The sequence below is a fragment of the Suncus etruscus genome, chromosome 4 (assembly GCF_024139225.1).
Source record: "Suncus etruscus isolate mSunEtr1 chromosome 4, mSunEtr1.pri.cur, whole genome shotgun sequence".
NCBI lineage: Eukaryota > Metazoa > Chordata > Mammalia > Eulipotyphla > Soricidae > Suncus > Suncus etruscus.
In genome coordinates this window covers 153598812-153620809 of record NC_064851.1, presented here as the reverse complement: position 1 = coordinate 153620809, position 21998 = coordinate 153598812, and the positions used below count along the sequence as shown (strand labels likewise).

The 21998-nt window shown below is 34.1% G+C and overlaps 1 protein-coding gene and 1 non-coding gene across 2 annotated transcripts; one reads left to right on the top strand and one right to left on the bottom strand.

The window, feature by feature from the left end:
• Nucleotides 1–2400: 2400 nt before the first annotated feature.
• On the bottom strand, nucleotides 2401–2504 carry LOC126007429 (U6 spliceosomal RNA). Its single transcript, XR_007495002.1, has one exon. It is a non-coding gene; the product is annotated as a U6 spliceosomal RNA (small nuclear RNA).
• A 1495-nt stretch (nucleotides 2505–3999) lies between these two features.
• Nucleotides 4000–13937, top strand: LOC126007279 (olfactory receptor 2T6-like). Its single transcript, XM_049772725.1, has 4 exons — nucleotides 4000–4919; nucleotides 7597–7607; nucleotides 9378–9398; nucleotides 13876–13937. The coding sequence occupies exons 1-4, from the start codon at nucleotides 4000–4002 to the stop codon at nucleotides 13935–13937; spliced, it is 1014 nt and encodes a 337-aa protein (XP_049628682.1).
• The last annotated feature ends 8061 nt before the right edge of the window (nucleotides 13938–21998 follow it).

Here is a 21998-nt window from a genome sequence, read left to right as displayed (position 1 = left end):
ACTTATTTATTTATTTATTTATTTATTTATTTATTTTTTGTTTTTTGGGTCCCACCCGGCAATGCTCAGGGGTTAATCCTGGCTCTACGCTCAGAAATCGCCCCAGCAGGCTTGGGGGACCATATGGGATGCCGGGATTCAAACCAGCGACCTTTTGCATGCAAGACAAATACCTTACCTCTGTGCTATCTCTCTAGCCCCTCTGTTCTGTGTTTTAATGTGTACCTTCTCCTACTTGTGTTATGGTTTCTTGTTATTTTTTTCTGGATGTTTAATGTATAAAATTAGATTGTTCATCTTTTTATTTATGCCTTATGTAGGCCTGCATCGCTGAATTTTCCCTACTTACTGCCATTAGTCTCAAGGAATCTCTTTATTTCTTTCCTGATTTCTTCTTTCATCCAGCTGTTATAAAGTAGCAAAATGCCTCAAGGTTTAGAGTTTTCCATTTATTCTTTTCATAAACAATCTCATCTCTGTGGCATTGCTGTCTCATAGATCCTTTGTATAATTCTTATATTTGTGAATTCTTGTTAGTCAGATTTATGTTCTACAATGTGTTCTATCATAGATAATGTCCCAAGTGCACTTGAGAAGAATGCATATTCAAATTTTTGAGGATGAAGGCACTTTATAAATACATTAATCCCATTTCTAATAGTTTCTCATTTTGGGTTCTTATATCATTATTGATGATCTGCCTAGTGGATCTATCTAGTAGTGATAATGGTGTGTTGAAATCTCCCACTTTTATCTTATTTTTTATCTATATATTTCTGTAGGTTTGTGATTTACAAGATTTACATACTTTGCTTATCCAACATTTGGTAATTTATTTATATGTTGAATATGTTATATGTTGAATATGTTATTTATATGTTGAATAGAGTCAGTATTTATCTGTATATTGTGCCCCTGATTAAGAAGTAGAGTCCATTCTTGTCTCTAATTACTTTATTTAGGTTGAATGCAATTTTATCTGATTTTAGTATCACTTTTCCTTTTTTTTTTTGTTCTGTCTGTGGCTTTTATAATTGTCTTCCACCTTTTTACTCTGAGCCTGTTTCTATCCAGAGATTATAGGTGTGTTTCCTGTAAGCAGTAAATAGGTGGGTTTTGTTCCCTGAGCCAACTCTCTACTCTGTTCATTTTAATTGGAAAGTTTTAGTTCATTGACATTCAAGGAAATAATTAGAAGAAATGGCTGTCATGCCAATATATTGTGTAAGATTGTTGCTTTTACAACTGGTTATTTGATTTATATAAATAAACCTTTCAGTAATAGGAACAGGTCTGTGGGGTAGGAATGTAGTGAATAAAGAACTTTCAACCACTGCTGATTGGAATGCTGTCTGGATAACCTCCTTTAGACAAACTGTATGGTATTCTCAATATATTTAGAATTAAACTGTCAAAAAAAGAGAAAATTCTCTTATTTTCTTTACATATTTATCACACATCAATAACAATTATACTCATTTCTTTAATCTAACATTAGAAAGATTTTTTATATTTTCCTCAAACTTGGTCTTTTAGAAATTTTAATCAGATGTTACATTTTTATGTTAAAATTAGTGCATCAAAACAGGATTTTTTTTTCTGATATAAACAGGGGTAGGATATCTTTTAAACCAGAAATGAAGAGATAATACAATAGGGTGGGAGCTTTCTTTGCACACTCCAGACTCAGGTTCTTTCCCCAGCATATCAGTATTTCTTCCAATCACAGCAAGAAGTAATTTTTTTTTTTTTTTTTTTTGGTTTTTGGGTCACACCCGGCAGCGCCCAGGGGTTACTCCTGGCTTCAAGCTCAGAAATCGCTCCTGGCAGGCTCGGGGGACCATATGGGATGCCGGGATTCGAACCGATGACCTTTTGCATGAAAGGCAAACGCCCTACCCTCCATGCTATCTCTCCAGCCCCCAAGAAGTAATTTTTGATGGCAGAACCAGGAGTCTCTTTTGAGCATTGCTGGGTGTGACTGCAAACAAAATGAAACAAAACAAAAAGCAACTGGGTGAAACTCTTGTTACAGCAAACAGAACCTGGACTACAGATTATTATAGATATAATTTTTTCTTGTTAATTATTTGAACACAAAATGTAGAATAAAATGAAAACACTCATTTATATAAGTGTATAAAAGGGGGAAATTAATAAATATATTTTAAGTTTTAAGCTAATTATAAGCTGTATCTTAATTTTTAGTTGCATCTCATTTCTGCAGGTAATATTTTAGCCTTTTTACTTTGTCCTACAAACATTAGATTCTGACAATTTTCACCTCACTAATTACCTCATATACTAAGCACTTCCAGAACTATTCTGAATATAACAAAATTCTTTTCGTTTTAGGCATTTTAAATTTGCCATTACTCTACAAGAACACTCTTTTTTTTTTTTAATATGGAACGCTTCATAAATTTGCGTGTCATCTTTGCGCAGGGGCCATGCTAATCTCTGTATCGTTCCAATTTTAGTATATGTGCTGCTGAAGAGAGCACACACAACACTCTTACCCCAGATTTTCACATACCTTTTCTTTTTTGTCATTCTTCATTTTCCAATTTAAAAATTTCCTTATAACCTTTATTATTATTCAGAAATATTGCTATCATTTATTTTACTTGCCACTGCCCATTATTTGTGTCACATAAAACAATTACTCCTTTGTTTCCCTACTTCTTTGTTTTGGAAGGCCTACCAAGCAGAGTTCAGTAACTCCAGGAGTCACTCCCAGTAATACTCAGCCAACTGGGCCAATAATTCAATGCTAGGTTTTGAGGGTATGGTGCTCCTTAGAACCTACTTGATCTCTGACCACCAGGGTCACTTACTTTATACTTGGGAGTCTCTAGGGCCCAATCATAAATGTATATGTCCTAAATGCTGTACTATTTCATGAACTTTCTCAATTATTCACAATAGTGTTCTTATAGCTTATAATACTTCACAACTTACAGTACTGCAAGTAAAAATAAAGGATAATATGTATTATGAGGTCAACAAATAAAAGGAGGAAAAAAAGAATAATCATTTATCAAGTAGACAATATTATGATTTAATTCTGGTTAATACACTACATTCCATTAAAAATTATTATATTAGGGACTGTAACTGTGGTGCAGTGGTAGGGCATTCGCCTTGGATGAACCTTGGTTCGATCCCCCGGCGTCCCATATGGTCCCCTAAGCCAAGAGTGATTTCTGAGAGCATAGCCAGGAGTAACCCCTGAGCATCCTGGTTGTGGCCCCAAAACCAAAAACCAAAAACAACATCAACAACAACAACAACAAAGATTCTCATTTTATCTACAATTTAATGGGAATTAGTAGACAAGGCTAGATGGGTTTATAGTTATTTATTTATTTAGGGTTATTTTTGGACCACACCCCATGACATTCAGGGGCTACTTCTGGAGATGTGCTCAGAAATTGCTCCTGGTTTGGGGGACCATATGGGAAAACAGGGCTTGAACCACAGTCAGTCCTAGGCTAACGCTGGCAAGGTAGATGCCTTACTACTCCATGCCACCACTCTGGCCCTGGTTTATAGTTATTTTTAAATTTTACATTTCATTAAAACATCTCACTGAATTTGATATCAGTGTATTAATTGTTTTAATAGTATATATATGTGTACACACTAATATACAATACAATTCTATTTTTGAATGCTCTCTGGGGTTACACATCTTGTGTAATAATTTAATTCCTTTAATAAACATTATTGACAACTGTATATTTGAGAAACAAACATTGGAACTGGCCTCCAACAGGAAGAAATGGTCAAAGAAGAATTTAAAACTTTTCTCTTGTCTCTCACAAGCAACACATGATATGAGATTTACATATCTATATAAATATATGTATATATTTAGAAGCATATATAGGCTAAATTGATGCTAATATGGAAATGTTAATGGTTCATTTTATTTACTATATTTTTCATTAATATTATACTGCCTCCATTTACCTTAAAGAAAGTTCCAACAACACCATGGATGAAGATAATATGACATTTTCCAGTGACTTCACCTTTACAGGTCTCTTCAGTAACAATAAAGCATCAGCCTTCCTTTTCAGCATCATTTGTGCCATTTTCTTTATGGCCATTATGGCCAACGGAGTCATGATCTTCTTGATATACATAGACCCTCACCTCCACACACCTATGTACTTTCTACTTAAGCACCTCTCTTTCATTGACATGATGTACATATCCACCATTGTGCCCAAAATGCTGGTTGATTATTTGTTGGGAAAAGGAACTATATCCTTTGTGTCCTGTACAGTCCAGTACTTTCTCTACATGGGATTTGTGGGTGCTGAGTTTTTCCTCCTTGGACTTATGGCTTATGACCGCTACGTGGCTATATGCAACCCTCTGCGTTACCCTGTGCTCATGAATCAGAGAATTTGTTGGATGATCTTGGCAAGTTCTTGGTTTGGTGGTGCTTTGGACAGCTTCCTTCTCACTCCAATCACTATGACGCTCCCATTCTGTGCTTCCCACAAGATTAATCACTTCTTCTGTGAGGCACCAACCATGCTTAGACTGGCTTGTGGTGACAAAGCTGCTTATGAAATGGTTATGTACATTTGCTGTGTGATGATGTTGCTGATTCCATTTTCTGTGGTTATTGCTTCATATGCTCGGGTTCTCATCACAGTTCATCAGATGAAATCAGCGGAAGGAAAGAAGAAAGCCTTTGCCACATGCTCATCACACATAACTGTAGTGACATTGTTCTATGGTGCTGCTTTGTACACATATATGCTTCCTCAATCCTACCACACTCCAGTCAAAGATAAGGTATTTTCTGCCTTTTACACCATTATCACTCCACTGTTAAACCCTCTTATCTACAGCTTGAGAAACAGAGATGTGACCGGGGCATTGAAAAGGGTTTTGGCAAGATTTCAAGGAGTCCCTGGTATGACAAGGGAATAATTCTGAGCTGAAAATATGTTACCTGTTGAGGTGAAATACTGGTACTTGGGGTCATACCTTGGGTAATGTGGATATAGTTTGTGAGAGTGGCCAATGATAGTTATTGTTTTTAAGGAGCTATACTCAGTGGTACTCAGGTTCTGTGCTCAAGGTCACATTTGGCAGTGTACAGGGGATTGCATATCTTGAAAGATACTACAGTCATGCTTTGTCAAAACTGTGAAGTTATTCTAATGTTAGTACATGAATAATTTCAGAGTACCAATAAATGCTGATATTTATTTTTTCTTTTCTACTCTTTTTCCTCTCAAAAACTTCTCTAAATATAATAAAAAGTATAAATGCACCCACATTTCTGATTAATGTTACATAAACTGTCCATTATTAGAGGTCTTTTAAGAACTGGTGACTTTTATCTATTTAAAAAATAATTATTTAGGGGCTGGAATGGTGGCTCAGCGGGATGGTATTTGCCTTACATGGCGGTTGACCAAGGACGAACCATGATTTGATCCCTGAAGTTTCTTATGGTCCCCCAAGCCAAGAGTGATTTCTGAGCACATAGCCAGGAGTAACTCCTTAGTGTCACCGGGTGTGGCCCCAAGACAAAAAAAAATTTAAATATCATGGTTACAAGGTTGTTATAATACATATAGTTTTTCTTTTTTTCACAATTGTGAGGTTGTTCCTAATTAGTTTTAATCATACATTGTACAATACCCTTCACAATTACACATTTCCTGTCACCAATGTCCCCAATTTCCCTCCCATCCTCTCTCCTGCCTGCCTCTGAGGCAGACATTTTTCTTCTCTATTTCTTTCTCCTTTCTTTTACCTTTTAAACTTTTCTTTTTTAAAAAAAATTATTGATTGAAATTTTGTGGTTTAAAATACTCTGAATATTGGTTTCTCATGCACATAATGAACATCACACGTATCATCAGTGAGTGGATCAACATCCCTCTATGAAGATCCCAAAGATACTTAAAATCTAACCTCAGAACACCAAAAGCATTCATTAGAAATCGTATATACACACACCTATGTACATCATCACACAGTACAATAACCAAGCTATTGAAACAATCCAAATGACTAACTGGGTAAATAAATCAAGAAGTTATATTATGTATATATACTTTTCTTTTTCTTCAAGACCACATCTAGAAGTGTTCTGTAGTTAGTTCTGTCTCTGATTCTTTTTTTATATCTTTATTTATACAATTTAATTACAAACATGATTGTAGTTGGGTTTCAGCCAAATAAAGAACACCCCCTTTACCAGTGCAACCTTCCTAACACCAATGCCCCAGTCTTCCACCTCCCTACTCAACCCCACCTGTATTTGAGACAGGCTTTCTACTGCCATCATTCATTCACATTGTTATGTTAGTTGTCAGTGTAGTTATATCTGTTGCTGCACTTACAACTCTTTGTGGTGAGCTTCCTATCATGAGCTGGACCTTCTAGCCCTCATCCTTAGTGTTTCTGAGAATTATTACAAAAATGTCTTTTAGTTTTCTTAAAACCTATAGATGAGTGATATTCTGTGTCTCTCTCTCCCCCTCTGAGTTATTTCATTCAGAATGCTAGATTCCATATGCATCATGTATAGGAAAATTTCATGACTTCATCTCTCTTGTAGGCTGCATAATATTCCATTGTGTATATATACCACAGGTTTTTTTTTGCCATTTATCTGTTGAAGGGCATCTTGGTTGTTTCCAAAGTCTGGCTATTGTAAATAGCACTGCAATGAATACAGGTGTGAGAAAGAGATTTTGGAATTGTATTTTTGTGTTCCTAGTGTATTTCCCTAGGAATGGTATAGCTGGATCATATGGGACTCAATTTCCAGTTTTTTTAGGAGTCTCCATATTTTTTTCAATGAAGGCTGGACAAGATGGCATTCCCACCAGCAGTGAATGAGAGTTCCTTTCTCTTCACATCCTCTTTAGCACCAATCGTTCTTGTTCTTTGTAATATGTGCCAGTCTCTGTGGTGTGAGATGATACCTCCTTGTTGTTTTGATTTTCATCTCCTTGATTATTAGTGATTATTGATAAACGGGCAAGTGGTGTGGCACAACTGGTTAGCTACTTGCAAAAAAGTGAACTCAGACCCTCAGCTAACACCATGTACAAAGGTAAAATCCAAATGGATTAAAGATCTTGATATCAGATCTGAAACCATAAGATATTTAGAACAACACATAAGTAAAATACTCCATGACATTGAGACTAAAGGCATCTTCAAGGAGGAAACAGCACTCTCCAAACAAGTGGAAACAGAGATAAACAGATGGGAATATATTAAGCTGAGAAACTTCTACACTTCAAAGGAAATAGTGCCTAGGATACACGAGCCACCCACTGAATGGGAGAAATTATTCACCCAATACCCATCAGATAAGGGGCTAATATCCAAAATATACAAGGTTCTGACAGACTTCACAAGAAAAAAAAAACATCTAACCCCATCAGGAAATGGGGAGAAGAAATGAACAGACACTTGTCAAACAAGAAATACAAATGACCAAAAGACACATGAAAAAAATCTGCCTCTGATTCTATGCCTAGGAATTAATCATTGTGGTACTCAGGGAAGACATGTAGTTCTGGGTATTGAACAGGAGTAAGTCACATGCACAGCAAGTATTCTACTTTTTGTACTATTTCTCTGGCCCCAAACTTGTGAGGTTTTTTTACATTATTTATTGGAAATGATAAAGTATATTATGTATTTTTAAATAGTATTTATAGAAGACAATAATAACATAACATTTATGAGGAATAATCTAAATAATTTCTGACCATGATTTATAGAACTTAAGTATCTTTTATTTGAGCAGCAACTAAAGTATCTTTTACATAAATTTTCTTGGTAAAACAAAATATGAACTTTGTAAAAGCTGAAATGTAAAGCCTCGAAGTATCATATTAAATGAAGTAAGCCAGAATAAAGAGGATAATCACAAGATAATATCACATATATGCGGTATAAATACATGAGGGAATGCAAGATCTAAATGGGGTTCTCTAAAACACCCTTAGCCCTAGAGTATAGGAGGAAAAACTGGTGTGAAATTGTAGGTGACAGGTATCAAGGGGATTCAGATACATTGGTGATGTTAAGTAAGGACAGAAATAAATATCCCAAACTATGGAGTCAACAACAGTAAAATAGGCGACCCCAACTTAAAAAGTTGCCTGTTTTGATGACAGGCTGGGTGGAAGCAGGAGAGGTGTGGGCTAGTTTTGGGGAACATTGATAAAGAAACATTGATTGTAGTGGTTAGATTAGTGCTTAAACATTTTATGTCTAAAACCCAAATATCAATAACTTTGTAAAGCACAATAGTTTCAATAAAATAATAATTATTAAATGTTACAGAGAATGTGTTCACAAATTCAGATTAGTTTATTAATTCACATATTCAATAATCAGTTTCCAGCTTTTCTCTGGTATTATTAGTATTATATATTATAAAAGATTAAATGCAATAATTATGGAATTAGTCTTTTTTTTTGTTTTATTGGGCCACACCAGTGATGCTCAGGGATTACTCCTGGCTTTGCACTCAGAAATTGCTCCTGGCTTGCGGGACCATATGGGACACTGAGGGATCAAACCTCGGTCTGTCTTAGGTCATTGCATGCAAAGCAAAAGCCCTACTGCTTGCACCACTGCTCGGGCCACAATTATTGAATATTTAATGGAGTTAGTAATATTGTTGATATCTTCCAATGAATGAATGAACGATGCATTTTTTCTTTATGTAATGAATTCTGCATGTTAAAGAATTACAAAATGCAAGAGAAAGGGCTAGCCTTTAGATTTGAGCCTTGGAATTGTCATGATTTGATGTTTTATACTGTTGTAAACTTTGGAAATAAATATTTTTAAGAAGCTGACAATCAAAAGCTGGTACTTTTCACCTAGGTTTGATCCACAGCACCACATATATTTCCTCAAACACTCCATGAATCATCCTGGAATGTAGAGCCAAGAATAGGCCCAGAGAACCACAGTTTGTAATCTAACCCTACCACATAGCCCCCCTCCAATCCCCCCAAACAAAACCCCCACCATAATACAGAAAGATCATGACCATATTCAGGTCCTTTGGGAAATATTTACCTGGTAATACATATCAAATTTGTGACTTGCCCATTTAATAAATATAATACATATCAAATTTGTGACTTGCCCATTAATAAATATTGGCTCACTGAATTGACATTTTACCGTTGACAGTCAGCTAGAGATATAAGACAAACATAATTTTACCTACTATACTAACAAAGTTGCTAGGTTGAAAAAATATTTTGCCAAGGAAACAATCAATGATGAAAACAATCACTAAGGGTTGAACTCACTAGGTAATTAGTGAAATGAAACTATTTCCATATAATTTCATCAAGGTCACCAGGTGTCAAGCAGAGGTAACCTTTTGGGAGCATTTTTAAAAGGCATCATTCCAATCTCATCAGCCTGTTTTGCAAAACACTAAATTTTGAGTGATAAAATATAATTATTCCAACCAATATTTCAGGAACTGTAAGAAGCACAAAAGGTGTTCTTAACTGAATGACAACTTGAGGAACAATGACCTGAGTTTCACCTTCATGTTGTACTTTTGCTAGAACAATCTCAAATTCAGTTCCTTTTTTTTCTACTTTCCACCTCCACAAATTATAGCAAGTACACATTGGTCTCTAGCAGTAAACTCAAAGATTGGAGGGGGCTTCAATGCTCATAAACACAACTCATATTAGCACAACACTAGCTTCAATAAAATGTATCCATAAAAATCACAATGATAGCTGTATAGCTAAAATAATTATAGAACCTTAAATTATAGCTAGAGAAGATAAAGGGACAATAGCATTGAAAATCTTTATCTAATCTTCCTCTGAAACTCCAAATAATTGGCTATTAATAACAAAGTTGGTTGGAAAGCTCCATCAGGAAAGAAAAGCCAACACATATATAATTCTTTCAGAGATATCTCTTGTAGAGGGATAAAACTTAACAGGGTCAGAGCTATATTACAGTTATAAATTATAACGTCTTAAACTAAGACTGCTACAGAAACAATGAGGGAAGCATTATAGAATTCCATCAATCTTATTGAGTGGAAGCACTCTTAGTACTAACTAGTTCTAAAATCTCTTAGATAAGGATTTCAGAGATTACATGCTGAGTATATTTAATGAGTTTCAAGGAAGAATGACATAGGTAGTCAGTCTGTAAGTTCAAGAAACTAAGAGAGCATAAATGAGAAAAATATAATCAGAAATGACAGAAATGAAGAGACTAACATTAAAAAATAAATCTTAGTGAAAGGTCTGGGCAAAAGAGTAATAGCTGCTTTTATAATAAAGACAATTGGCTCTAAGATGAAAATAAAGAAACTAAAAAGAAACAAAATTAAAAAATACCAAAAATATATATATCACAGAGGATGAGTTCAAGAGGTGGAGCATAAGAATTACAGGAATTTATGAGGAAGAGAAAGATGATGCTAATAAAAAATCATTTGTGCAATAAATCAAGGTGAGAAATGACCAGAGTTGAGAAATTCAAGTGCCAAATTCAATAAGTTGAGGAGTGCAGGCACCCACATTCAAGAGACACAAAGGGTACTACTCAAGAGAAACCCAATCGAAAATAATTTTAGTACATCATATTCACAAAAGTAAAATAGTAATTTTAAAAACAGCAAGATCAAGGAAGGAAATCAAAAGGAGTTTCCTTTAGATGTAAAGCAAACAAGTGAAACATCATGGGTCAGAATAAAATGGTGGATATGGTGATAAAACTTAATAGGGGCCAGGGCTATATTACACTTATATATGGTACTTAGAATAACGACATGAAGAAATGCAAGGTCTTAAATTGACATTGTCTATAATACTTTTGGCCCCAGAGTATAGTGAGGAATAGGAAAGAAACAAAGTGAAGGAGAAGGACATATATGAAATGGTGGGGAAAAGAGCAATGAGTCTAGATGCAATTATGGTGCTAACAACGGGCAGAACTAAATATACAAGCCAGAGTCAGTAACAGTGAAATTATGAGACTCAAATTAATTTAATAACCAAACACAAAAATGTTCTTATTATGATGGGAGGTCATTTTTGTATTGTGTTTTTTAGGTTTCTTGGGTATATATCTAGAAGTAATATTGCTGGATCAATTGGAGCTCAATTTCCAGTTTGTTGAAGAATGTCCATGTTGCTTTCCAAAAAAGCTGTACCAATTTGCAATCCCACCAACAGTGAATGAGAATCCCTTTCTCCCTGCATCCATTCCAGCACTGATTGTTCTTAATTTTATGGTGTGAGATATCTATTGTTGTTTCAATTTGTATCTCCTTGATGATTATTTATGAGGAACATTTTTTTGTGTGTGCCTGTTGGTCATTTGTATTTTTTCTTTTAGAAAATGTCTGTTTATTTCTTCTCCCCATTTCTGGATTGGTTTAGATGATTTTTTGTTGCAGAGATTTACCAATTCTTTCTATATCTTAGATATTAACTTCTTATCATAGGAGTATTGGGTGAAAAGCTTCTCCCATTTTATGGGTAGTCTTTTTATCCTAGTCACTGTTTTACTTGAGGTGCAAAAGCGTTTCAGTTTAATAGATGCACCTAGTGAGGGGCAAGCAAAATACTTAAACCAACTGATAATAGACTAGAAGGACATTAATAGCAATATAATAGTTGTGGGAGACTTCAACACCACTCTGTTAACTCTTGATAGATCAACCAGGCTAAAACTTAACAAAGATATAACAGCTTTGAAGGCAGGAATGGAAGGGAATGGCTTAGTAGGCATATTTAGGGTTTTCCATCCCCTGAAAGCTGGATGCACATTCTTCTCCAATTCTCGTGACATTCTTTATGATAAACCACCCGCTGGGCAACAAAACATATCTTCATAAATCAAGAGGATACAAATTATAACAACTATATTCTGAGACCACCATGTGCTGCAGGCGTCCTGTGTTTCAGTATTTTCTAGTGGGGACGAAAATTCCTTCACGAAAGAAAGCGGGTACACAAAACGGACGAATATGAAATATGAAATAATGAGACCACAAAATGCATTGTATGGCGACCCTCGTCTGCAATAGACATTAGACAAATTTACTTTTCAGCTGATGACATTTAAGCACAACTCTGGTATGCAAAGTATTTCCGAGAAAACAAAGGGCAGGGAATCTTAGGAGAAGAAAGACAATGATAGCAGGCCCTAGAATATACATATCAAAACACTAGCCAATACAGGTGAAAAGAATCCCAAGCTAAAAGGTAAGGAAGTGACATAAGGGGGTGTTCTAGTTTAGAAAGGATGTTCTTATAACAACGAAGGAGAAACTGGTTTTGCTACAATATTGCAGCCTACCTGAATAGTAAAATGCAAGAAAGATAGGAGCTGTTTGTTTACTACCTAAAAGCTGAAAACAGAAAATCAAGTTGCAGGTAGGTGGCTGGCTGGACTGTCTTTGAGTTGCAAATATACTTAGCCAGTGGGGAAATAGCACCTCTTGGTACTGAAATTTCTCTGAGTTCACAATGACTGAGGCTGAATTTTGGTCTGTAGTTTCGCAAGGGAGACAAAGCCAAATGAAAAGAGATATATAATGTCACCGCCATGTCATGAATATAACAGAAATATAGCCAGTAATCCACGCAGGGATTATGATTGATTCCACCAACGGGCCTGCTGGTCAAAATATTCTTGAGGGAATTTCAGCTCAATGCACCAGGAAAGCCAATAGACACGTCTGGTGTGTGCTTCCCCTAATAATGGAGACATCTATGCTGCATGCTGTGGCAACCATGCACAAATAGTATTGAAATACAAACATACAAGGAGAAACAAATTTTAACACTTGAAAATTAAGCAGCTCACTGCTAAACAACAAGTGGGTTAGAAACAAAATCAAGGAAGAAATCAAAAGATTCCTGGAAACAAATGAGAGTGAAAGAATGAATTATCAGAACTTGTGGGTCACAGCAAAAACAGTATAAGAGGAAAATTTATAACTTTGCAAGCATTTATTAGGGTGAGGGAAAAGGCCTACATAAACATATCTTTTTTTAAAGTTATGCTTATAAGTTAAAATGTGGTTTGTCCTTGAAGAATGATCCATGTGCTCTAGAGAAGAATGTCTATTCAGTTTTTTGGGAATGGGAGCGCTATATATGTCCATTAGTGCCAGATCTTCTAGTTTCTCATTCAGGGATCTTATGCCCTTACTGATATTCTGCCTACTGGTCTATCCAGAGGTGTGAGTGTCATATTGAAGTATCTTTTTTTCTATCATGTTTCATCTATGTGTTTTACTAAGTTTGTGAACAAAAATCTTGCACTGTTTGGCGATGCAATATTTATTGTGTCTACACCAAACCCAAAGTCAACAACAGAATCAAGATAAGCAATCTACATCAAGCTATACACAGAAGGGACCTATTACACTAGGTTCGTCCTAGGTCAGCCGCATGCAAGGCAAATGTCTTACCTCTGTGCCACTGCTCCAGCCCCTTTAAGAGGTCTTTTTCGAGTTAGTTGAATTGCTCATCTATTGATTGCTTAATTTTTCTGCTAGTGCCTACTTGATTTCTATTTTTTTTTTTTTTTTTTTTTGGTTTTTGGGCCACACCCGGCGGTGCTCAGGGGTTACTCCTGGCTGTCTGCTCAGAAATAGCTCCTGGAAGGCACGGGGGACCATATGGGACACCGGGATTCGAACCAACCACCTTTGGTCCTGGATCGGCTGCTTGCAAGGCAAACGCCACTGTGCTATCTCTTGTAAAGCATTACATTTTGATTTTAACTCATCTCCTAGATTCTGGCATTTTGATGGGATTGCAAATTTGCCTATGTTTCTCTTCTTTTATTTGTCTACAGTTGACCTCAATAGTTTCCCTGTTGCTCTTCGCATTTTCTGGGTTGGAATTGTAGAGTTTTAAGTTCCCAGTTATTAGGAAAGTGATATATTGAATTGAGTATACAAAAAGTGTCTAATATATTTATCTCACATGTTACTTTCCTAAACATGCAGGATTACTTGAGTGTGAGAAAATTGCTACCTAAATACTTGGTTTGGTTGACTGAGTTTTGTGGCTGTATATTTTCTGAGAGTAAGAAGTGCTAGTTCCATTTGCCTAGAAATATCATTTTTCTGGAAATATCAAATGTAAATTGGAATGCTTTTGTGCAGACATAGTAGCATTATGGTTCTAGGATGAGAGGGCAGATGTACATCAGGACAGGAAATGGGTTAGGCCTAGAGTTTAAGAAAGAGAGTGGCAAATTGTGGTTGGAACCTTGGGGATACAGATTCAGATCCAAGACCCTATGACATTTTTATATTAACTACCACACTGTTCATTTCTGTTTTTTTCTCATTTCAGCTCTATTTTTCATGATTTTTCTGGCTACCTTTTCCATTGCTTCTTTGACCTTATTAAACATCCTTACAATGGTGTCACTAAAATCTTTGAGGAGTTATAGAATTGGTTATTTCTGGATGAGCCCTCTATCCTACTGTTTTCACTCATTGATCTTAGTGGGCTCTTTTGAGTTTGTTTTTTGGACCATACCTGTCATGACTCAGGGGTTCTGACAATAAACTCAGAAAGTACTCCTGGAAGGCTCAGGAGATCATAAAGTATAACAGAGATTGAACCTCAGTCAGCTGCATGCAAGGCAAAGGTCTAACCTGCTTAACTATATTTTTGGCATAAATCTTAGTGAGCTTTTATTTGTTTTATAATGGGGATGACTGTGTTCCCACTATACTGAGTGTGAGTCTTTGAGATTACCCCTCCAGGGAATTTCCATTAAATTAGGTTGAGAATTATTCATTTACTTCTTTGCCCATCTAATTGTCATGATAGGAAGTATAATTGTGAACCATGTAATATTTTATGTGATCAGGTAGTATAGAGTTCAGCCCTTTGAAATGGCTGAGGTTGGGTGTAGAAATTGGAGGATCACAGACCATGTATATATACTATTTACTGGAGTGTCTATTCATCTCTTCTCATTTTTTTAATTTTATAAATGCATTTTATATCTTTGATATTAACCAATAGATTTTTGAGTGATGGGAAAATATTTTGTTTTAGTCTACAGAATATTTTTATTTAAGTCATAATTTCTTTGGTCATGCAGAAGCATTTTAATTTGATGTAGTCTAATTTGTTTATCTTCCACTTCCCTTTGCTTGGCTAATTGCATTGAGTTGTTGAATTTATCTCTCAATTCAATGTTATGATGTTTTTTGTTTTCCTCAATATAACTTATGATTTCAGGTCCGATGATGAGGTCTTTAATCTATTTTGAATGGGCTTTTGTGCATCAGATGGGAGTTTAGATTTCTTTTCTTTACTCATGGTACTATCCTGTTTCTCACACTATTTGCTCCTTTATATTCCTTTGCTAAAATCCACTTAACTGAAGTTCTGTCTCAGCATTCTTAATTCTATTCCTCTTGTCTGAAATCTGTGTTTATTCTATCACACTTCCTAAATTACTATAAATTGGGACTATAATATAGAGTCTGTATAGCATAAATCACCCATCTGTATAGCATAAATCACCTATCTTCTTTTCCTTTAGATATGATAATGTAATTTTTAATATTTTATTGTGTTTAAAATGTGAAAGACAGAGTACACAGGGCTTTGAAAATTTAAAAAATAAATTTAAAATTTAACATGAAAAAGTAAATGTAAAACGTTAGGGGCCGGTGAGGTGGCGCTAGAGGTAAGGTGTCTTCCTTGCAAGTGCTAGCTAAGGAAGGACTGCGGTTCGATCCCCCGGCGTCCCATATGGTCCCCCAAGCCAGGGGCAATTTCTGAGTAACTCCTGAGCATCAAATGGGTGTGGGCCAAAAAACAAAAACAAACAAACAAACAAAAAAACAAAAAAAAAACATTAGAGAATTCATTATAATTGGAGTTAAAATAATTTTATAAAGATATAGTAAATTCTACTTTAATTTCTCCTCAAATCCCAGCCTTTAGAAGGTGACAAAGAAAGACAAAAGTAAGTTAATATAGTTTAAAGTATGTTTTATGATTAGTTTTAAGAAAACTTTATAAACTTAAAATAAATAAGATAACTGTTGTTGGGGCCGGAGAGATAGCACAGCGGTGTTTACCTTGCAAGCAGCTGATCCAGGACCTAAGGTGGTTGGTTCGAATCCTGGTGTCCCACATGGTCCCCCGTGCCTGCCAGGAGCTATTTCTATGCAGACAGCCAGGAGTAACCCCTGAGCATAGCCGGGTATGGCCCAAAAACCAAAAAAAAAAAAAAAAAAAAAAAGATAACTGATATTGATTTATTTTATTACAAAATTAGAAAACTGTTTTAAAAATGTCCATGAACACATACTTTTAAAAGTTAAAAACTAAACAAATATAAACGATTTTTACTAATTTATACCATTGTGGATCATATATCTGCATATTCATATAATAGAGATCTTAAATCATACACACACTCATACTTTTAAATGATAACAAGAGGTAATTACTTAAAAACAAAAATATTCTATTTAAATTTTAGAAATGATTTAGAAAATAATTTAGAAACCACTATATACCAACATATTCAAAATGTTTTGGGGACTTGGGTAATAACTCTACTTTCTGGCATTCAAAATTAAATAAAAGAGGGGCTGGAGTGGTGGCTCAAGCGGGAAGGTGTCTGCCTTGCTAGCGCTAGCCTAGGTCAGACCATGGTTCGATTCCTGGAGTCCCATATGGTCCCCTAAGCCAGGAGTGATTTTTGAGCGCATAGCCAGGAGTAATCCCTGAGCGTCAGCGATGTTCCCCCCAAGAAAACCTCAAAATTAAATAAAAGAACATAAGCATAGCTTCATCATCACATCATTGATACATATGACAAAACGATGTGTAAAAACACAGATCATTGTCAGATTGTGATTATCCAAGTTAGGAGCGATTTCTGAGCGCACAGCCAGGAGTAACTCTGAGTGTCAGCTGTGTGACCCCCCCAAAAACTCAAAATTAAATAAAAGAACATATACATAGCTTCATCATCATCATTGGTACCTATGATAAAAAGATGTGTATAAAAACAGATCATTGTCAACATTGTGATTATCCAAAAGTAATTTGTGAATTTGGAATACTGCTAAATTTGAAACAAAATTTTACTTTAGGGATACTTAGGAAGCAGAAGAAGAACAAAGAATACTGTAAAAATACTTTCAAATGCACACCTGAACCCTATAATGTGATGTGTCAGGATCTATATATCCTGATCTGAAGAACTGAACTGGGTATCGGTACCATAAAAATTGCAACGATAAATAAAATAGAGAAGAGTGACACATGAAACCAAATGCTCAATTGTTTTTCCATTTTATTCTGATCATAATATAAATTGCTCCTAATATCAACAAATTACATTATTCTAGTGAAGTTAGAATAGTTAAAATATTTTCTCATGGAACTGCAAATTGATATCAACTCAAAATAATCTACAAAGCAGTCAGATAGCTTGGAACATAAGTTCTGTTTCGAACATCTTTATGAGATCTTTTCCCCCCTTTTTGTCCACACCTGGTGATGTTCAGGGGTTACTCCTGGCTATGCGCTCAGAAATCGCTCTTGTTTTTTAGGGACTATATGGGACTCTGGGGATCAAACCACAGTCCATCCTAGGTCAGCCATGTGCAAGGCAAACGCCCTACCGCTACACTACTGCTCTGGCCTCAGCAGTCTATTTTTTTAAAATAAAGATTTCTGATGTTGAGGACACTGCAGCAGGATATGATAAAGTGGCATGCTAAATATTTTAGTAGAAAGAAATTAATAATAATAAATAATAAATATAAACAAACTGTTTCTTTGTATAAATTTCTTTCTCTCTAAAAAGAGAAAATAAAACTTCTTGTCTGGGAGGTAAATGATACCTTGTCATCCCAAACTGTGGCTTGAATTATCTTTTCCTTTGTGTTCGTATAAACTCTTCAAATCTATTTTCATTTAACTTGCAATGTTCTCTGTTTTCTCCTTGTGTCTTCTAAATGTATTGCTTTTTTCTAGATACTGTATAACTTCCAAGGCATGATCAAATGAGAACTTTTTTTATTCTGTTTTTGTGCTTCCATGAATATGCAATTAACTTCTATTTCTCTTGTGGAATTCTCTTTGTCTATCCATTTTTTAGACATACAAGCTTATATTTCAATATACCTTTGGCTATTTCTTATGACTTTTATGGAGCATTTAATTTTTGGTATTTTATTTATTTATAAATTTATTATTTATTTATTGGGTCACACCCAGAAGCACTCAGGGGTTACTCCTGGCTCTACACTCAGAAATCACTCTGGCATGCTCGGGGGAATCATATGGGGATGCCGGGTATTCGAACCACTGTCCTGAATGTAAGGACAAACACCCTATCTCCATGCTGTCTCTCTGGCCCCAATTTTTAGTATTTTTAAAATATTTTCTAGCTATATTTAATGCCTTAATAATAATTTTTGTTTTATCAATAAAGTAATAAAATAAGTTAGAGAAACTTAGCTAATTTTGTATTTTATATCTTTGTAGGCTAATATCCATATTTCTGGATAAGAAACTTGCCACATATAATAGAGCAGTAGTACAGTTAGGGGAGATAAAGGACCATTATGACAATCATAGTTGGAACTGATCACTCGGGACAATAACTGGGTGACTGATTGAGATAAAGTGATATGCATGGTTTTTCTTCATTAATAACCGTATAAACCACGGTGTCTAAAAAGGATAAATAAGGCAACAGAAAGAGAGAAGAAAGAGAGCAGGCAAATGACAGGGAGGTAGGGAAAACGGGGACATTGGTGGTGGGAAACATTTATGGGTGGTGTACCTTGTAAGACTAAAACTCAATCATGAACAACTTTGCAATCATTGGGTTTAAATAAAATTTTTTTTAAAAATTTGATGAAATATTATAAAAATTGGGGTCTTATGGAGCTCAGTGGTGGAAATATTTTTTGCAAGTCCTATGTGACTTTATGACTTACTTTGTTCTACCCCTATTGGCTCTAATAAAAGCAGTATTATGAAATCCCTGATGAGATCCACAGGGAAGGCATCCACTCATTCCAAAAACAAGTTACCTCATGCCTTCTTAGAAAACCATATAAAATTCCTCATCTCCTTACTCTGTTTGCTCCCTTACATTCTAGGGATCCCAAGCACAGAACACAGAGATACTTCATTATTTTTAGTGGTCTGCATTTCACTTCATATTTTTTTTTTTAGTTTTTGACAAATTTTTCCTTGGTTTTAAGATATTTCTTTGTAAAGTATGGTAGCGAGTATAACTCAAATTTATAGACAGGTAGAAATTTTATTTTTATAAATATTTCAAATGACTAAGATATTTTAACTGACTAAAGTTATACTATATTCTATAAAATTGCATAGTAGCTGTTAACTCATTTCATGTTTCCTTTTGACCTAATTATATCATATTGTGTATGTTATTTCTAATTTATAATCACTGAATTCAATATCATTAATTCTTTCAAAGCCTCTGTGTGTTAGATTTGCATGAGTAAGATGCAGAAGAAAATAGGGCATGTAGATTCTTCATATGTTGATATGTCTTCTATTCTGAATAATAACTATGACTCACATTGTGCTTATTTTCTTTCAACATTGTAGGAGAAATGAAATCCACAACATGTATAATTTTCTCTCCTTATAATATTGTACCTTCTACTCTTTAAAATGACTGTCTATAGAGCCAGGATTAAGTCCTGAGTACCAGACAGAGTCTTGTTGTTACAGGTAAAAGCGTTTTGTATCTTTTTGCATAATAGTTTCAAATGATTTGAAGTCATTTGTATTCTTCATTATTTTATCTACATAAGTTCTAGTTGATGGTAAGTATTTTTGTTTACTCAACTTTGTATCTTCATTTCCATATGCAAATACATACTGACTATCTTAAGACAATTCAGCTTTATATAATTGACAGGAACTTTACTTGGAATAGTGTTAAAACAAAATTAGATATTTGAGTGATATTTTAAAAAGAAGTTGCATATTGTGTTACTTTATGCATATCAAGAGATAGATGCATCATGTTAGTTTTTAGTATCTATTGTTCACATTGTATACATGGGAAAATACATAAGGAGTGAATTTAAGGAGTTGAAGTAAGGTTAATTGATTTAAAAATGGAAAAAAGAACAATTTTAAATTCAAAAATTCTGTGATTCATATAGGAGTTCCTAAATATTTCTATCTTATATAAATATTATTTTATTAAAATATTATATTAATAAATATCTAAAGATAAATTATCTTAATTAAAAACATAGGTGTTTTAAAGTTTTGCAATAAAATCACAGTTGATAGGACACAGAATTTAGAAGAGAACTGGGGGCAAAAAATATTTCTGAAATTAAGAGTTTACCAATTTCCAGTTTTCTTATTAAATAACTTCTTAAGCATCATATTATGTAAGATGTTTATACATGGTTTAATATTGCATAATTTAAATACACAAGATTTTTGAAAGTTATAGTTAAGGAAATTAAAGAAAGTTTGTATGTAGTTTCTAAACTGAAAACCCCATGTGCAAATTACATGCAAAAACACCAAATTAAGTTTCTTACCCCTTTGCAGGTGTATTATTCCTGTTTCATGATTTATAGTAATTATATAGTATTGGCATTGAAAAATCTAAAAATATAAGGCTGTTATTGTGTGAAACTGGCATAGAAATTTTTATCAAATATTTATTTCTAAAGCTATACATTTATCAAATATTTAATGCTCCTAAGTAATTTTTGCAAATACCAGCATTTTGAGAGGAAATATTTTTCAAGAATAATTTATTGAAATTGAAATAATTCAAATTAGACATTATGGGAAGATTAATACCTTGAATTTATACCTGAAATTGGATCTGATCGACAATCTTTTACAGATGAGTGAATATAAACTGGAAAGATAGTCTGATGCAAATAAAATTAAAAAATAACTATGGTTTTCACATTACTAAATATTGAATATAGCAAAGTTATAAGTTTCCTTAAGGTAGATATACAAAACAAAAATAAGTTTGGTAAAATGACTCTTAATACAAATATGTGAGCATGAAATTTATAGATTTATAAATATATTATCATTTGAGTTAAAGGAATGAGTTAGTGACCATTGCTCCCTCAGTAGGAAACATATCCTAGCAATAAGTTAGTGTGAGCAAATAATTTACAATTATCTGTATATATTATCTATATGCATGCATTATTCTTTAGATAATAGAATATTATTATTCTATTAGAACAGATAATAAAATATTTTATATGAAAATGGTGGAATGGAATAAATTAATCAACATATTTATTTCTGGTATATTGCAAATGATGTAAAAAGTAATTAATCCTTAAAATCATTTTCAATATATTATTTAGTGCCATTTTAATCTAATAATTTTTTCCTATGTTCTTCTAATTTACAGGTCAAACATATGATGCTCTGCAAACACATCAAGCACTGATTTTGCAAAAATATGCTGCACAAAAATTTCTGAGGAATTTTGGCTTGTTTTTTTGGACTATAACCATAACAAGTTTAGCACCTTGTTCTATACTGCAGGGCTGAAGATTGTACTTTGGTAAGCCCTGAGCTTTGTCCCTACCCTTTGATTATTTTAAAGCAAGGTACTCAGCGGGTGAAAATATACACGTTAACTGCTGAATTCAAGGGTTTATAAAATGAAGTTTCAAAGGTATGTAAAATTAAGCTCATATATTTCAATTGAATATACAGATGTAGTGTAAAATCATCATCCTAAAATTTTTAGTAAAAGATTAGAAACATTTAAATCATACAGGTATTTTATTTTACATAAAATAACTTACCCATAATTATCACAGATTTTTCTCTAAATTATTATTTGGAATGTCATAATATCTAAATTTCATATAAATGAAAATAGGATCAGAATATTTGGAGACAGAATCCAAATTTACAGAATTAAAT